This window comes from Helicoverpa armigera, chromosome 9 (genome assembly GCF_030705265.1).
Source record: "Helicoverpa armigera isolate CAAS_96S chromosome 9, ASM3070526v1, whole genome shotgun sequence".
NCBI classification, from domain to species: Eukaryota; Metazoa; Arthropoda; class Insecta; order Lepidoptera; family Noctuidae; genus Helicoverpa; species Helicoverpa armigera.
In genome coordinates this window covers 7,786,057-7,802,103 of record NC_087128.1, presented here as the reverse complement: position 1 = coordinate 7,802,103, position 16,047 = coordinate 7,786,057, and the positions used below count along the sequence as shown (strand labels likewise).

Below are 16,047 nucleotides of genomic sequence, written 5' to 3'. Positions count from 1 at the left end.
GCAGTGTTGTACTTACGATACCGGTTCGTTGAATCGTAACTTTTTACAATAAGTCATCCTGAAATAATAGGCTTATCCTTGATGATTACGCATGGCTTTGCGTGGTCAGATATCCCTGGCAGTTTGTAGCACGTCGTACAGCCATGTGTACGTACGTGAATTTTAAATATAAAACTTTGAATGAATATTAAATTCGTCTATTATAGATAAAAATTTACGATTCAACGAACCGGCATCGTAAGTACAACACTGCACCACAGAGCTAGGAAAATTATTAGAAAGTTTGACATTTTGCAAGTGTCAATTTAGTCTACGAGATTAAAAAACAGACTATAGTAACGGGCAGCTTTAAAAGCCTGACATTAACAACCAACTAATCATTTCTACACTAAATGGACTACAAACTTAGCCAAATTAATTGTACTCCTGTAGTGTACAGTACATCCCACATCCCGCTCTCTAAATATGTATATCTACAACAACTATAATACATAACATTGGCAGTAAATGTCCCCAAATATGAAAATAACTTTATTGGACCATTTCGTTGTGACATTCGCAAGAGTTTTGTCCGAAATACATTTTATTTTATTACATACAAATAAATACATTTTACGCTGCTTTTACACGCTACCTTTATGTATGTATTTAGTTACATATGTATGTAGTTTGCACTCCTTATTTATTAAAGAGTGTGATCTATATTCCCGTAGTATAGGTCAAATACGCCTACAATTTAAAAGGTCGCTCGAGCGTAATTCAATTGATAGCACTTTAAATGATACGACGCTATCGACACTTAACTTATAGCAGATACGATCAGTTTCATTACAACTTTACGGCTCTCTATGTTCTAACAACAAGATTAAATGCAGGATTCATATAAATGTGCAGCAAATATGGATGACCCTTCATGTTGCGGTGGTGCAAAGCGGACATTGTCAACAAATTGTATGTTTGAGTTGTGTATCTGCTATCTGCAGGCCGCCGCTGGTCAACACAGCTGCAGATATTGCGATAATATACAGTCACTTGTTTATTTTCCCTCTCATATAGGACTCCCAAATATGACACGGAGCGTGCACCAAACATGCATGGCTGAAACTACGTAAGCGGAATACTATTTATAGAACAGTATTTTGCGAACGAGACTATTTCAGCGTGTTAATAGGGTTGTTTCCTAGTATTCATTTAGTTAAAAATAAATAAATGCACCGAAAGTTCACAAAACTAGAAACACGATAAGCTATATCATATTATTTATAACTGACCATATATTTTTTAATTAATTTATGAAATCTTAATTTAGAGCCTATGACGTCACGCCATTAAAAACGACGAGAAGAGACCGATGACGTCATTCTCTCTGTGACAGAATATCGAAATAACCTCAGAATTAATGTTTTGTTTATTTGCTTCTGTGAAGTTCTGTGTGTTAATTGCATTTAAGTGATACAACTGCTAAAGAATTATGGAGAAAGGATTTATGAAAGCTTATAGTTCCAATCTGCCAAGAGTAGACTCTTCTATGGTCGCTCAATTCTTTGCCAATAACCAAGATTTTTCAGCGGAACGTGGATGAACAGTTTATTTGGAGCACTAATGGTCGTATTTCCAGTCTCGCACAACACAAACCTTGTAGACATTCATTTAATTTAAGTTTTTGAAAAGCATCAAATCTTTTTGAACGCGGACACAAACATAACCTCAATATAAATAAACACAAACTTTACGTTTCTTTGCACCGTTTCATTTTTCCGCGTACACAACTCAAAACATTTGAGGTATTTTATTTTTGTGCAAATGTATAAAAATAATTTATATGTATAAAATATTATAGTTTTTGTAGCTATTTTACAAAAATACATTATAAAAATTAAGAAATCCATTAGTTGGTATGTTAGTTTTTTCTCGTTAGATGTGCTTTAAAATGTAAAGGAATGAACAGAGAACGTTGACGTCACAGTCACGTGATCTAGCGTTTTCCGAGCAATATTCTAAGAGAAATAGAAAAAAATGTAATACATAAAAAATAAAAAGATTTGAGACGAAAAATGAAAGAGAGGGTGATCTTAAAATTATTTAGAAGCTATCTAAATAGATTTCCGAAAATTGGAAACAACCCTATTGATGCTCATCTGTAAATACGAGCCATTGACAGAAATCATGCTTGTAACGAATGTTGACGGACAACACCATTGCAGCTATTTACGTGTATCCACGAATGAGGAATAACATTTGGGTCAAGAGCAACACATACAGTCTCAATGTTATACGACGAATATCACGGTAGAAATAGTGTTGACAACTATTTCTGTTCAGTATTTTCATTACAAACACTATTGTATAACACGCTGACAAGTGATATTTTGCTGATATTTTTACGTATTATAGTAGACATACATGTATATCATAATTTTCTTTGTGGACTTTTTATGGTAGAAGAAGCAATAAAAACGTAATTTGGATGAAAAAGCAAGCAATACGAAATGGTAAAAATTTACACTTGAAGGAGCACGTCCTTCGATTTGGAATCTGATCATAAAAGATATTCACGTTACGCTTGGCGAGTTTTCTACGTGACTCTGGGACCTGTCTGAGCCGTCAGACTTCAGTCATCGCCTTCGACTTAGTCTTGCGGACACAAGTTATGATACTTCGACATGTGATAGATTTGCGAGCACCAAAGGAAATAGGAACTTTCCAAATAGAAGTACACAATCCATTTCTTGGAAAATTGGCATGTAGTATGTTGGTACCATTGCTATTATGCCAAAATACAACATTCTCATTCGCGTCACTGTTTCAGTTACTCATGTGCTCGAAGGCGGATATGTCCTTTCGATAATGTGCAGATGACAGCAGTGAACGTGACGCGTGTCTGAAACACTACCCGCGCTGAATACAGATAGCTGTGTTCTGCTTGAGGTTTGTGGCCTGTGGTCGGACCACGGGTGTTGATTGCTTGCCTCTTATTATAAGTCAGCGGTTTACTTATGTATGGACACAGTTAAGATGGGTCATGTAATGTCTCTTAACAGCCATCAGAGATAATGAGACTTCTTAAGATTTCTTGCGAAAATTATATGCTACTTCATTTACAGTGTATGTAGGATGGTTTCAAAAATAAGATGACTTATTAATAAAACTCTAAAATTAAGATCACTTGGGCGCCAAAATATTTCTGGAAACGTGAAATTTAAATAACACCTACAAAAAATTTGCCTTGAGACGACCATCTCGTAAAATTAGGTACGGTAGAAGTGCGATAAAGTGCAACATTCCAGGTCGGCCTAGTGACCTTCACGCGACGAGGAGGGCCACCCAGGATGTCAGCGGGGGCCATGATCACAAAGAGTATATTTAGCCGTCTCCTTTGATGAGCCAATGCGCAGATAAGCGCGTATCGCGCCATGCTCCGATGCGCGTGCCCTCGTACTACGGCTGACACGAGCCGCACAGACCTAGGTTATTAATTAAAAATAAATATGTGGGATCGCAATACACAAGAGAACTCTCTCCCCTTCACAAAGACACGTTTCCAATAAATAATTATATGTGACCCACTCAGCCAGTCTTCGTTATAAAAATATGGAACGATTCTATAAGATTAATTGACCTAATTTTTTGTAGCTATTGAGCGATCGATCACCACGTTTGTACATCACTGAAGATTTATATCTTTCTGTAGTCTGTAGTGTTTTTACACGGACAGTAGTCAGCCACGTCGACTGAAATGACCAATTAAATTTTATTGTTGTACGGCCGCCATAAATTGGCAAGTCAAGGTGGCGCAGTGTTTTGTTTGCCGTAGGCGTGGGTCGTTTGTGGCTACTTGCGGCTATTTTTGGTTTAGACGTGCAGATGACACTTTTTTGGGCTCATTGCGTAATGTAATCGCGGTCTGCCGTTTCAGATCGTTGTAGCGGTCAGGGATAAAATTCTATATAGTCCAATCAAGTGATTTACGTATTCATTTATTGAGGTTGTTTAATTTTTCTACCAGCATAACTGATTTAATTATCACCAGGTTTCTGTCACGAGGCATCTTGCAATAGCTTCGTAGCCCTTGGCGTCAGTTTCATGTCACCTGTTTTCCTGTTTATGTTAATTTATGGTAATGTTGAAGTGACTCACGCTATAGCATCGATCATGTCGAGCCCCATCTCGACGGTGCAGCGGCCGTGGTCTGACCGCGGCTCGGGCAGCCCGGACACGCAGTAGTAGCAGTCACCCAGGATCTTGATGCGGAGACAGTGGTTATCCTAAACAAAACACGTTCTACTATAAATATGCTAAGTGTCCTATCGGATCCATTAGTAAATAAATATTTGAAGACAAATAACACGCCTATTCGACTTGAGCAAATAGTTGTTATATTTGGTACCACACCCATTTCAGACGTCTATAAATACTTACAGTTAAAGCGTACCTTAAATCTATAAAAAGAGGGTCCCTAATTGAATGATTGTTTGTAGAATAAACAGCATGAAATCATTAAAATTTTGCATGTTTTCGCGCAACGGATTCAATCAAAGGTTTCTCCGTGGCAAATAAACAATCACGTTTGTGCTAAGAATAAATAAATAATAAGGTAAGGAGTATAATTCTCACATTGGCGAGCTGATCGAATCGGCCGAAGAGTTCGTTGAGTAGCCGCACCAGCTCCTGAGCGCTGCACTGCGATGCGAGCACCGTGAAGCCCACGATGTCGGCGAACAGGATGCTACGGAGAACAAATAGTTTATTAAATAATAGGTAAATTATTAAAACTATTTGAATAATACTCTGTTTGTTAGAAGATTGGCCCTATGCTTTTACAACAAATAAAACGATCTACGAACTGGTATTGCCGATAAACCTAAGTTCTGTGCAAGCGTACACCATAACGGTCGACTGCATCATCGCTTATCGAAGGGTCAAACACGAGCGTGACCAATGTAAAAACAAAAATGTCGAAAACACGAGGGAATAAACTCAAACATGCACGACCAGTAATGAACGATGTGATAGACCAAGTTGATGGATTGAGCAGCAGTATTTCCATTCATTATAAGTGTTTCTGAAACGACCACAAGCCGGCTAAAGTTATTAATAACAGAAAAGCACTACAGAATATGATTGAGGACCCTATTTCTCAAGTGTTACTGGCGTGGTAAAATAGCATTTTATAGGTAAAATTCCTAGCTTCCACTGCGTCACCGTTCAATTTATTTTCCGATACCCAGTGTGCTTGTCGACTAAACTAGATGACATGTTAACTTTTTTTGCTCGTGCTCACACTGAACCAGGAAGATACAAGGACCGGGAACTACTCTAGTATTAGTTTTAATGAAAAGTCTGTTCAGGGACCAGCGCCAACATATTGCAGTTTTAATATAATTAAGCACTTTCAAGTTTTCCATTCGTGTTTGATGCAGTTCCAACGTAGCTAGGTAGTTTTCAACTACCCAACAATTTAAGCGTATAACATTTCAGTTTTCACGAATGTCCTAATTTTAGTTCTATTCACTGTACATTTCTGAATATATGAATGGGTAGAAGAGGATTTTATCTGTGTTAATTCCTAAAGACTATAAAGTGTGTATATTTATGCTTATTGTATGTTTACATAAGCTTATCATTATACTGTTAAATGCGAATTCAAAGAGATTCGTTATATGTACTTAGCACGTACGTGTGATATGTAAACACGAATAAGTTCGTATTGAAAATCGTCGCGTGTAAATTGCCACTACAAAAACTTTTATGCGTAAACATTGTACACATGATATTTTTTTATGCTTATGTGCTTACATGTTATAGTTACCATACATAACTATACATTTTTATTCATGTATGTTTTCCTAGTTATGTACTCGTACATGGAAAGGGTATCGAGATAAAAAAGATTTTTACATAACATTCCCCGAGGGCGACTAGAGATGACTTTTTCGTTAAAGTCATGTTCGTCGTAATGTCGAGAGCTTAATTCTTGTGATAAAATAAAATCTCAAAAATTAAGCTCTCCACATGAATAGATTTGAGAATTGTGTAAAAAGCTTATTTTAAAGATAAAGCCTGAATCTTCTGCTTAAATCCCAGTAAAACCGTTCCTGAAATCGATCCACGGACCCTGTACAAAGTGGGATGAGGTGAGGATTTTTCATCCAAATAAAAATGTAGTATCTCGGTTCGCAAGCTGCAACTGTAAGCAATATCGAAAATCTGTCTGCGTCAAAGGCAGCAAAAATAATATCTAACCCCTTCTTTCTCCTTTCCCTGATTACAGCAGCTCAACGATGAACAAAGACAAAGGTATTGGATATCGGACATTTTTTACAAGCTTCCTCTCGAAAGCTCTCAATCATTTGAAATGAAAAAATCGGAAGTGAAAAATCGGTCTTTCCTGACTCTCCAGTCACGCTACCAAATAATGACACAAATTAATTTTAAGAAGAAAATAAATCCTATGTTTGAGGATATAAAACAATGTGACAACGCAACTAAAAAGTTATGTCTTTAAAGCAATGTGACAACGTGCTAGTGCGTGAAAATGTGCTAGTCATGGACACTAAAACAAGACACGCCTCATAAGTAAATTTTCCATAAAAGCAACTAGTTAAAACAGTGATGTCAAGACAAATATCAGTCATGTCTTGAAATAACAAACTATTTTGGGAGGTAAACATGACAGTTGACAAAATTGACAAAATAAAGTTGGGCTCAGAGTGATCACAATGGATTTCCGATTGCGGCTCACGCTCGATACATTATGCAACCAAGAGTGTTTTTCAATGGGCACTCGCCAACTCGCCTTGGTGACGTGAACCGAACAACATGTTTTTTCTAGGCGAAAAGACAAATGTTTGGGAGCTTTCGGTGTTCATATTTACGAGTATAATGGAAGTTCAAGTTTGGAACTATTGCTTTTCTGCCACATGCCTGGCCGTATCGATCGTCGCTGCAGGAAACTTACTGAAACTAACTTTGTGGCTATTCGAAGCATTGATTATTCTGATACAACCCACAGAATATTTTTAGATGAAATAGAGTTAACGAGATATTGATATAATAACAACGATTATTTTAAAAATACAGTAAGTGACTGTGCTTAAACAGTGCAGCTTAAATGTACATAGAAGAATCACAGAAATCTTTATTTCTTGCGTGTTAAATGCGTTTCAATGTCTAGCAATTGATAATTAAGAAATAGTCCAAAATGAGAAAGATAATTATCATGTTTTAGAATTTAAATCATGTAATATACAATAATAATACACAACAAACACACACACACACACACAAGATAAAAATATAACATGTAAATATATTTCAGCTTTATTTTTATTTAGTAATAAGTATAGATTTAATAAAATTAAACTAGATAATAATTATAAGTACTGCAAACCTCTCTTACCTCTTTTTGCTGTGCCCTACCGGGTCCATATTGTTTCTAATATATTGTTTTAAACTTTATAAAAATACCACCTGTATTACATATGGAACGCAAATAAAGATTTGAATTTGAATTTGAATTTGAACATTAATGTATTTCGCTGACCGTACACAATATGTTTGTCGAGCTAATGTTTACCCGTAATAATCCGCATTGAAAGCCGACAGAGCATGGATGTGATCCGATGGACCGAACACAGGTATCGCATTAACACACCTTTTTCATCTATAATATTATATTTATAAGCGTACTACAAGTATAGATGTATATTTATAGAAATAAAAGAAATTATTTTAAGTTTTGTATGACCTTTTACGGCTTCCATTGTTACTAACGACTGCTAAGGTTCTCGGATAGGTACCATAGGGAAATAAAACAATAAAAATCTCAATAACAATTGTGGCTACGTTGAGCAAAGAAAACCACAAAGAAATGCCTGGAGACACGCAAAAATCAAATTGTAGCACCGTCCCAAACGTCTAGCCAATACACAGTAGCAATGAAAATCCTTTTGATGTAAAATACCAGACATCAAAAGAATTATTGCTGAGTCTAATATCATTTGCGTTCAAACGAATCTGACGCTACAGGCATTTTTGCGACCAAACTAAAGGAATAAGAAATAATTGGAGACTAGCGTTAGCAAGCAAGCAGGCAGACAGACAGACAGACAATCCTATCAACGGAATATCCGTTTAGCCTAAAAGGATCAAGTGCGGTGCAATGCGGTGCGGCGCGGTAATAGACTTCCTGGCTACGTGACGTCACAACGTTCAGATACATTGCGCAATCGTACAGATACGTGACACGAAAGTTAATACATCATAATGAGACCCTTGTGTCTTTAGACACCCTGTCTACACGAGAAAATGACTAATATATCCTACAATTAAATTATAGCAGAGCTCCGCAGCGGCAGCGGTGTGATTACATTCAAATTCAGCGCAAAACTTGTTAATTAGATTTACTTAATCCAATTGGCGTCGAGTTAAAGTATGAATAAGCAGCAAATATAGACATCTTTTAATTATAAACGAAGTTATTTGATCTTTTTGGTGGTAGGTAGCTAATTAGAACTTCTGAGAATTATGGGGAACACGATATTGAGCAAAATTAAGGAATGATTACGTTTTCTAATTTTGGCAGACGAATGTACTATTTTTTATACAGAATAGAAGACATACAATACGATTACTAAGACTGCCTGCCCTAAGAAGCGGACATTATGGCCTTACTTATAAAAACATTAAGAATAATTAAGAGCTAAGGAACAAACTGTCTCTTCAATGTCCTCAACTTTCGCAAAAACTGCAAAGTACTATAATTAATAAAGACTATCATGACAACCGATAAACATTTCTATTCAACACAAATCATCATTATCCATAGGTAATTATAGCTACACAATGCGATGCCATATCGTGTTAGCAACGCAACCAAGGTAATCTGAATAAATTTTCAAAACAAATACGTAACAGTGTACCTACCTCAGTGTAAATGCAAAACCAAATAGCAATTAAAATTGTCCTCAGCCAATCCCACGTTTGTTTAATGAAAATGTAATATCAACAGTGAGTTGATTGCATTTTAATTGACGTAAATATTGTAGTAGTTTGGCTTTTAGTGGTGAGCACATAAAACTCAACATCTAATTTGCGATGATCCATCAATCATTTTTATAACTGAAATGTTTTTAATGTAAATAAACTATGAGGTCGTCCCTAGTCATTGATTCGTTGAGATTGATTCACTTTTGTAAAGCGATAACTTATTTTTATTGTTTACGTTTGCGTGGGATTCGATAAACGAAATATTTTATGTTGAACTAAGCCATGTTTACATTTCATTACTATCTAATCTCGTAATTTATGTGAACTAATTATACTTAACTGTAAGCATTTCGAAACTTCGTGGCTTCGTAGTTAAGATGAACAAAGGAAGTGGATTTTAAGATGTTTTGTTTAAAACTTTAAAACTTTTGTAGCCTGAGCTCGTTAAACAAACTGCTTCGTGTTCGTCAGAATATAATAAAATACAATGGAATATTTTAAAATCTATAACGAGGCACGACAATGTCTACAACATTAGCCTGTCCCATTTAGCTGACAAACGAAGATGATGGATTAGAAGTATCGGATCACTTTGCATAATTTGATAAGCAGATAGCATCGCGTCATACATATCGATTAGCCACGCCTGCTGGCCATTGAGGGGCTTCTTTGTAGACAAACTGATACCTGTCCGCTTTGGGTGCATAATTAATGTCCTGCCTGCCCGGTGGCTGAGTAACGGACATAGGCCAGGCGCGGTCGTGACCTATATAATTTTACAATCCACAAACTCAGTAAATACTTGTCTAATAAATAATGTCCGGTTTTAAGCCCTAAAAGAGCAACAAGTAAATGTTATTAAATTAACATTGAAGCCAATTTGGTAATGTAATTTATTTTATTTACATTTTGTATCCAAATTGGTATCGACTTATCGTTGTCTTAATATACATGTATTTTATCTCTTTTCCTTATTAATATTTGGGTCATGCTCGATTTACATTACTTCGGACTGTCATAAATATGAGCTGCATAAGCAATACAAATGCGCCTGTTCATGCCAACAATATATCAAATATAAACTGCTAAGATAGTCTTTAGAAGATGCATTAACTCATTCAGATGATTCACTAAATGCAATACAGGAATACACAAATAACCACGGACTTGTAAGGAACCAGAAAGAACAAAAACAAAACAATTTCATTTGATTTTGTTTTATGGTCATTAACGATTCAGTTTACCTTATACATATCCAAATTAACCTTATTTAAAAAATCGACCTCTGCGTGTTGTTTTTGTAAAAATACATGACTTTGTAGAATACAATATGTTTTTGTAAACATACACAAAACATAAGTACCTACCTACATGTGACGTATCAATAACCGTATAAGTATAATGAGGACCCTTAATCCTACTAACCGATTGATGCAAAATTATTGATATTATCAACAAATTTTAATAGTTTTAATACAACAAATCAATAAATAATTTGAAGCTGAGATGATGAACAATGAAAGATGAGATGAACAGAATGATCTCCTTTTTCTCAACAAAAAGCTTTAGGAAGCCGTAGATAAGGACTTGGATTCTTGTAGTAATCAAAGTCTTATTACGTTAATGAAGCATTTGAAATATTTTGAGTAGTTCTAACTTAAGAACGTTCATGAATATAAATCTCACATAGTAAAAAGGTGGTTCATTAATATATTTTTATAATAGTTGTGGTATAGTGTTTGGAAAACCGCCAAGGAATGACAAGTAGAGTCAATAAATAGGTATGAGCGCCGCCGCTATTCTAAACTTCAATGGAACATTTCCTGTTATAGTTGGTAATTCCTGTTACACCAATATTTACATGATTGATGAGTTTCACGCTCATAATACAAATTGTTTCCACAAAACCACCACTCCTGCTCCATTACAAAACCATCGAACGACTACAAGTTTACGAGCACCTATTCAAACAAACTAATGTTTGTACAACATTATAATGTGCACTATTTCATAAATCATAATAAACATGAAACAAATTATTCATATAGGAAGCTTTCAGAAAAATATTTAGGTATTAAATCTTCTAACTAAAGTTGCTCGAACGCATTTTCTTTTGGCAAAAAGTAAAAGACATGAAGTGCTGCCATTTCTCTGAAATTCATTTTCCCTCCAGCTTAGGATCAGACTTCAGGCGTTAGAAGCTTAACGTTGCGCACATTTCAGTAGGAGTGCACGAATGAATACATCCCCTGTGGCTCTAAGTTACAGGCGAAAATCCGATCCAATGTTCAAGGCGAGAGGCAAGACGTTGGGTACTAAACAAAGGATCGTTGCACTTGAGAAGAGGCGTCAAATTAACGTGGCAAACCTCTTTCACTGACGTGACAAAGGAAATCGAATTTGTCCCGAAACGTTTGTGTGTATTGGAAATTGGAATTCACATTTAACTGTAGGTGAATTTTCCGCTCGGGTCGTACCAACACTTGTGAGTTTACAAGCATTTTTATAAGAATGGATGTTCCATCAACCTATCAACGTGCTAAAAGAAAATGTTGAACACGCCACAAATATATCGTCGGCAACATTTTGATAATGTTCTAAACAACAACATTATACCTGAAGGTAATACCGGCGTGAAACAAATAGCCGTCATAAAAGAGACGACTGAAAGAATGCTGAGCGATAAAGATCGTGTTTTGGAACATCTTCGAAACGTTCCGTTGTCTATCAAAGAAAACAAAGACTTGTAATATGAAATAGGGAAGTGTTTTTGTAAAACTTCACTTATCAGAAGCGAGGTGTAAACAAAACAATGTTTTGACTAGGAATTTCGGCAACAGTCATACTTAATCTCAGAGAAAGAGTTATAAAGAAACGAATCATACGAAAATAACTCAATGTAAATACACGTACAGCACAACTGTAAACAAAAGCACCTGTACCTCGGCCGGATCTCCGCCTGAACAGCAAACCCGATGATTCGTCCTTATGGAAATAAGACTGTGCAAACACAATGTAATAAACATGAACAAACAGCCACAGGCTAAATGAGCACAATGATTCACCAACGTCGGCTGACGGTGATTCGTACACGAGAGACGCAAAGACCACAAAACAACAATATTCATGTAACATGGGAATTTACATGACAAATTAAACAACGAAAACATTATTCGCGAACAATGACGTCTGCTTTCTATTCAGTATCCAGACACTAAAGAGAAATGCGTGAAAAGCTGCACATTTTTTCCAGACAGAGAGATCTACTCTAGCTTTGTAACGCTCGTACAATTTTTTGATATTGTGTATTAGGAAGGATGATGATGGAAGAAGACCAAAATTTACTTTTTAGTAACCTCATCGTTATCTTTCTATACCACGCATTATGGAGCGCTCTTTTAACGTGATGAAAAATCCGCTCACTGTGTCAGTTCAAGTTACGTCAAGGAGAAACAATCTCAATACAAATAAGCAGAGTTTTACATTTACATTATTAGTAAGATTACCTACAAAAGCACAAATATTTGTTTATGATTTATCTGTCAGCATTGTTTTATTTGTGAAGCAACAACAAACAGCCGAGTAAACACTAGATTATAAAGGAAGGAAACTGTAAACATAATTTATTCAGACAAGTAGGACCTGTTAAATGTAAATTCGGCCTGACGTCAATGCTAAGAGCTCTAAAGTGCTGATTCCATTCATATTAAATTTAACAAGAGCTGGATTAAAACAAGGTCTTCTATTACGGAGTAAGAAGGTGCCAGATTTTCTAAGAAAACCTTTACAATGTAGGAGATTAATCATGTTAATCGCACGAAAGATAGGCAAGACAAAATTATTATTACTGCGTATGTTTCAATAGTAATTATGCCACTACAGAAAGTTTCACACCATAATGGTTCCGCTCGAATCACGCACTAACAGAAAATAATCATATTGTTCCCAATTAGAATAAACTGTAAGAGAACACGCGTCCATTGTTATTACAAGCAATATCATAACCATTACCCCTAACGTAATTCTGAAGTATTCTCCAGTCTCAACCACTGCTCGAGTATCGTAACTTTCTTGGTAATACGAACCGTTACTTATTGTATTGTTGCCAAAGAGAATTCTCCTTTTTGTTACATTTTGCCAGCCTTATAAAATATTGATGTGTAACTTTGATATCGAACAATCTGGAATCGTGTTATAAGTTGCGTAATATTTACTCTATTTGGTAGAAGATAGAAAACAGATCTGTTTGTAAAGTGAAATGTTTGCTGTGGCTAGTGATTGCTTGGGATTGCGGAGCTGATTCATCGAATGAGTGAATAATTTAAAACATTATTTCAAGATTTCTTTCTTTGATAGAATTTTTGATCCTACCTAAGTAATGCCTGCACTCTGAATATTTCGTGCGTCTCGAAAATAGTAGAAAAGAGTCCGTAAGAATACGGGGCATAAATCAATTTTAATACAATTTCTGGAGCCAATTAGCCTAGATTGGTCTGTTTTTCAAAGCAACTAAACCATCTTGTGTGGAAACTCTTCATGACTCCGCTCAGCTGAAGAAAGAAAATAACGTCACTTCTGAACTGTTAATAAAAATAATTTCAAACGTAAATATTTGCGGAGCTATTTGTCAACATTCAAAAGAAAGCAAAAACTGTAATACACTAAATCCGCTCTCATTTCTCTTCGTACGAAAAATTTTTATCGCTGGATATTTTCATAGCCTCAATATGAATAATCTTGTTGTGATTTCCAGGCACTTTTTCAATATTAAATTGTTATTTTAAGAAGCGTTTTTTTTTGGGTATCTTAGAAGTTTGAACTCAAGGTCATTATAAGAATATTTCACGCTAATTATACAATCCAAAAAGCAAAATAAGTTGAGATTAATCACCTAGTTTTCACATCAAACCACACCAGTGCGTTTAAAAATATCTTCCTAATACAACAGCATACTTCTCCGTAGGTGTTTTGAACCCATGCATAGTTGTAACTAATCATAAACGGTACAGTAACTAATTAGTGTGCGATAACGTTGTTAATCATAATGCGTGCACCGCTTAGCGCGGCGGCAGCGGCGGGCGGCGATAGTGTGAGGTGAGCCAACGCTTACAATTACTGCGAGCGCTGATGGGAACTTTTTAACAGATACAAATATGTTTATACCAAGAAACATGAACGTAATTGCCGTGGAGAATGATGCATGCAAGCCATTATCGATTATGCAACCTTTACGTTTGAATCGAGCATCGCATTAGCATTTCAATATTATGGGTCCTATTTGAAGCCAAATTATTCATATACGTAAATCAAGCCCTCGCGAGGATGGTTATTTAAAAAATCTATATCCTGAGGTATATTTTTTCTATTTTGGTTCCCGCTTTCGTGGTGGGGAACCGGGTAAATCATGTAAACACGAATGAATAAATAAAGATCACGACCCAAATCACGCTAAAATGTCGGAATAAATTAAAGAATTAAATTTTCTATTTCACACAAATGATAAAATATATTCAACAAGAAATATAGCATAAATATAGCTACGATTGAAGTAAATTAGAAATATTTATTCCAGACTGGTAGATTTTACCAGCTTATCTAATATTAAATTCGTTACAATCTGAACTTAAAACTCATTGAAGTTGATTTAATTCGTGTTAAAATCGATTAATTTACGAATCTCTTTCATCTTATATTCTTCCGGGCTTCTGAGAATTTTCTCTCTGTACTTGTGATTCCGCTTTAATCAAAGTGTTTAAACTCTTCGTTTTGTCTTGATTGACACGGAGCTACGAGTCTTAACTACACAAGCCTGAGAAAGCTTTATTGTTCAAGCCTTCTTAATAAATAAGAAAGCTGCCTATTTCTACTCGTAACACAACCTACATTTCTATATTATTCATGGAAAGAAGTGATAAGGGTAGGTCATTACTTCCATTTGTTCCGAAAAACACTTGACCTTCCTCATTTACTCTTGAAGAGGACCGACTTAATTTTGAGCGTCCTTAGTTTTGGCGTTAAGATTTTCTTGATGTGTAAGAGCTGCCACACAAAAAGCTATTGTAAGATATTTGATTCTTGAGAGTTGTTGGCCGCATTACAATACGATATTTGTAGCATAAATCTCCGCTCAGTTCTGTCAAAGTGTCGCTAAAATTCGAAGTCATTGTGCAGTTATTGAGCTGATTGACGTCACGGCTTTAATTACACATAGACATATGACCTGACTTGTATATGAGGTATTGAATCAGAGAGAGTCGTTTCGAGATCAATTTGGAGGTAGGCCAAAGTCGTGTCGCGTTCAAGATGAGATACTGCCACTAAATTGGCGAACACAACCTAATTAGTTTTAGGCGTATATTACTGTATATGGGACAGGCGTTATGGGAGATGCCTAATATGGATTTACTCACCTGACTTGTTCGTGCTTTTGTATGTAGATCTTATGGAATTGGCCCTCGACTGGTGAGATGATATCGTTCTTCATTTCCATGGCAACGTGTTGTGGTAGCACCGACAGAAGCAATCGTTCCTACGAAACAATACCAAGGATTAATCATTATTATTAGGTATATACCAATACTAAACATTATTATTTTACGTTTATTGGTGTAATTTATTAGTAACAATTACGATTCACTCAATGAATGGATTTAATTACGAATTTGGCAAAAGGCTCCTCGTTCATGAGTTCATTAAACTCATAAAAATAAACTTATCATCAGCAGACAATACAGTCATGTATTGAACACAATATTTTACAGAAGTAAGCCACCTTCTTATTCTCCTCGAACACTGAAATACTATTTAACATTCGTGAATAAATTATGTAAAACCATAATTGTATGTTCCTTACATTTCATCGCCGTATAAAATAATATTATAATGTGCTTATGAATAAATAATGTAATTTACTGAGTTAATATCAAGGAAATAAGCCCTTAACTCCTTAAATTAGGTTTTAACATGACTTATGCAAGCTATTATTTAATTGATGGTTCTGATACATATAAGTGATGTAGAAACGTTGCAATTAGTGCGAGCAAATTCTAACGCAAAGCT

At 35.6% G+C, this 16,047-nt stretch overlaps 1 protein-coding gene across 1 annotated transcript in view; it reads right to left on the bottom strand.

Moving 5' to 3' along the window:
- LOC110369899 (Ca(2+)/calmodulin-responsive adenylate cyclase) overlaps window positions 1-16,047 on the bottom strand; it is a 75,775-nt gene that overhangs the window by 23,316 nt on the left and 36,412 nt on the right. Inside the window, 3 exon segments of the mRNA XM_049839353.2 lie at window positions 4,138-4,265; window positions 4,615-4,726; window positions 15,399-15,517. Coding sequence (XP_049695310.2) covers window positions 4,138-4,265; window positions 4,615-4,726; window positions 15,399-15,517 — 359 coding nt within the window.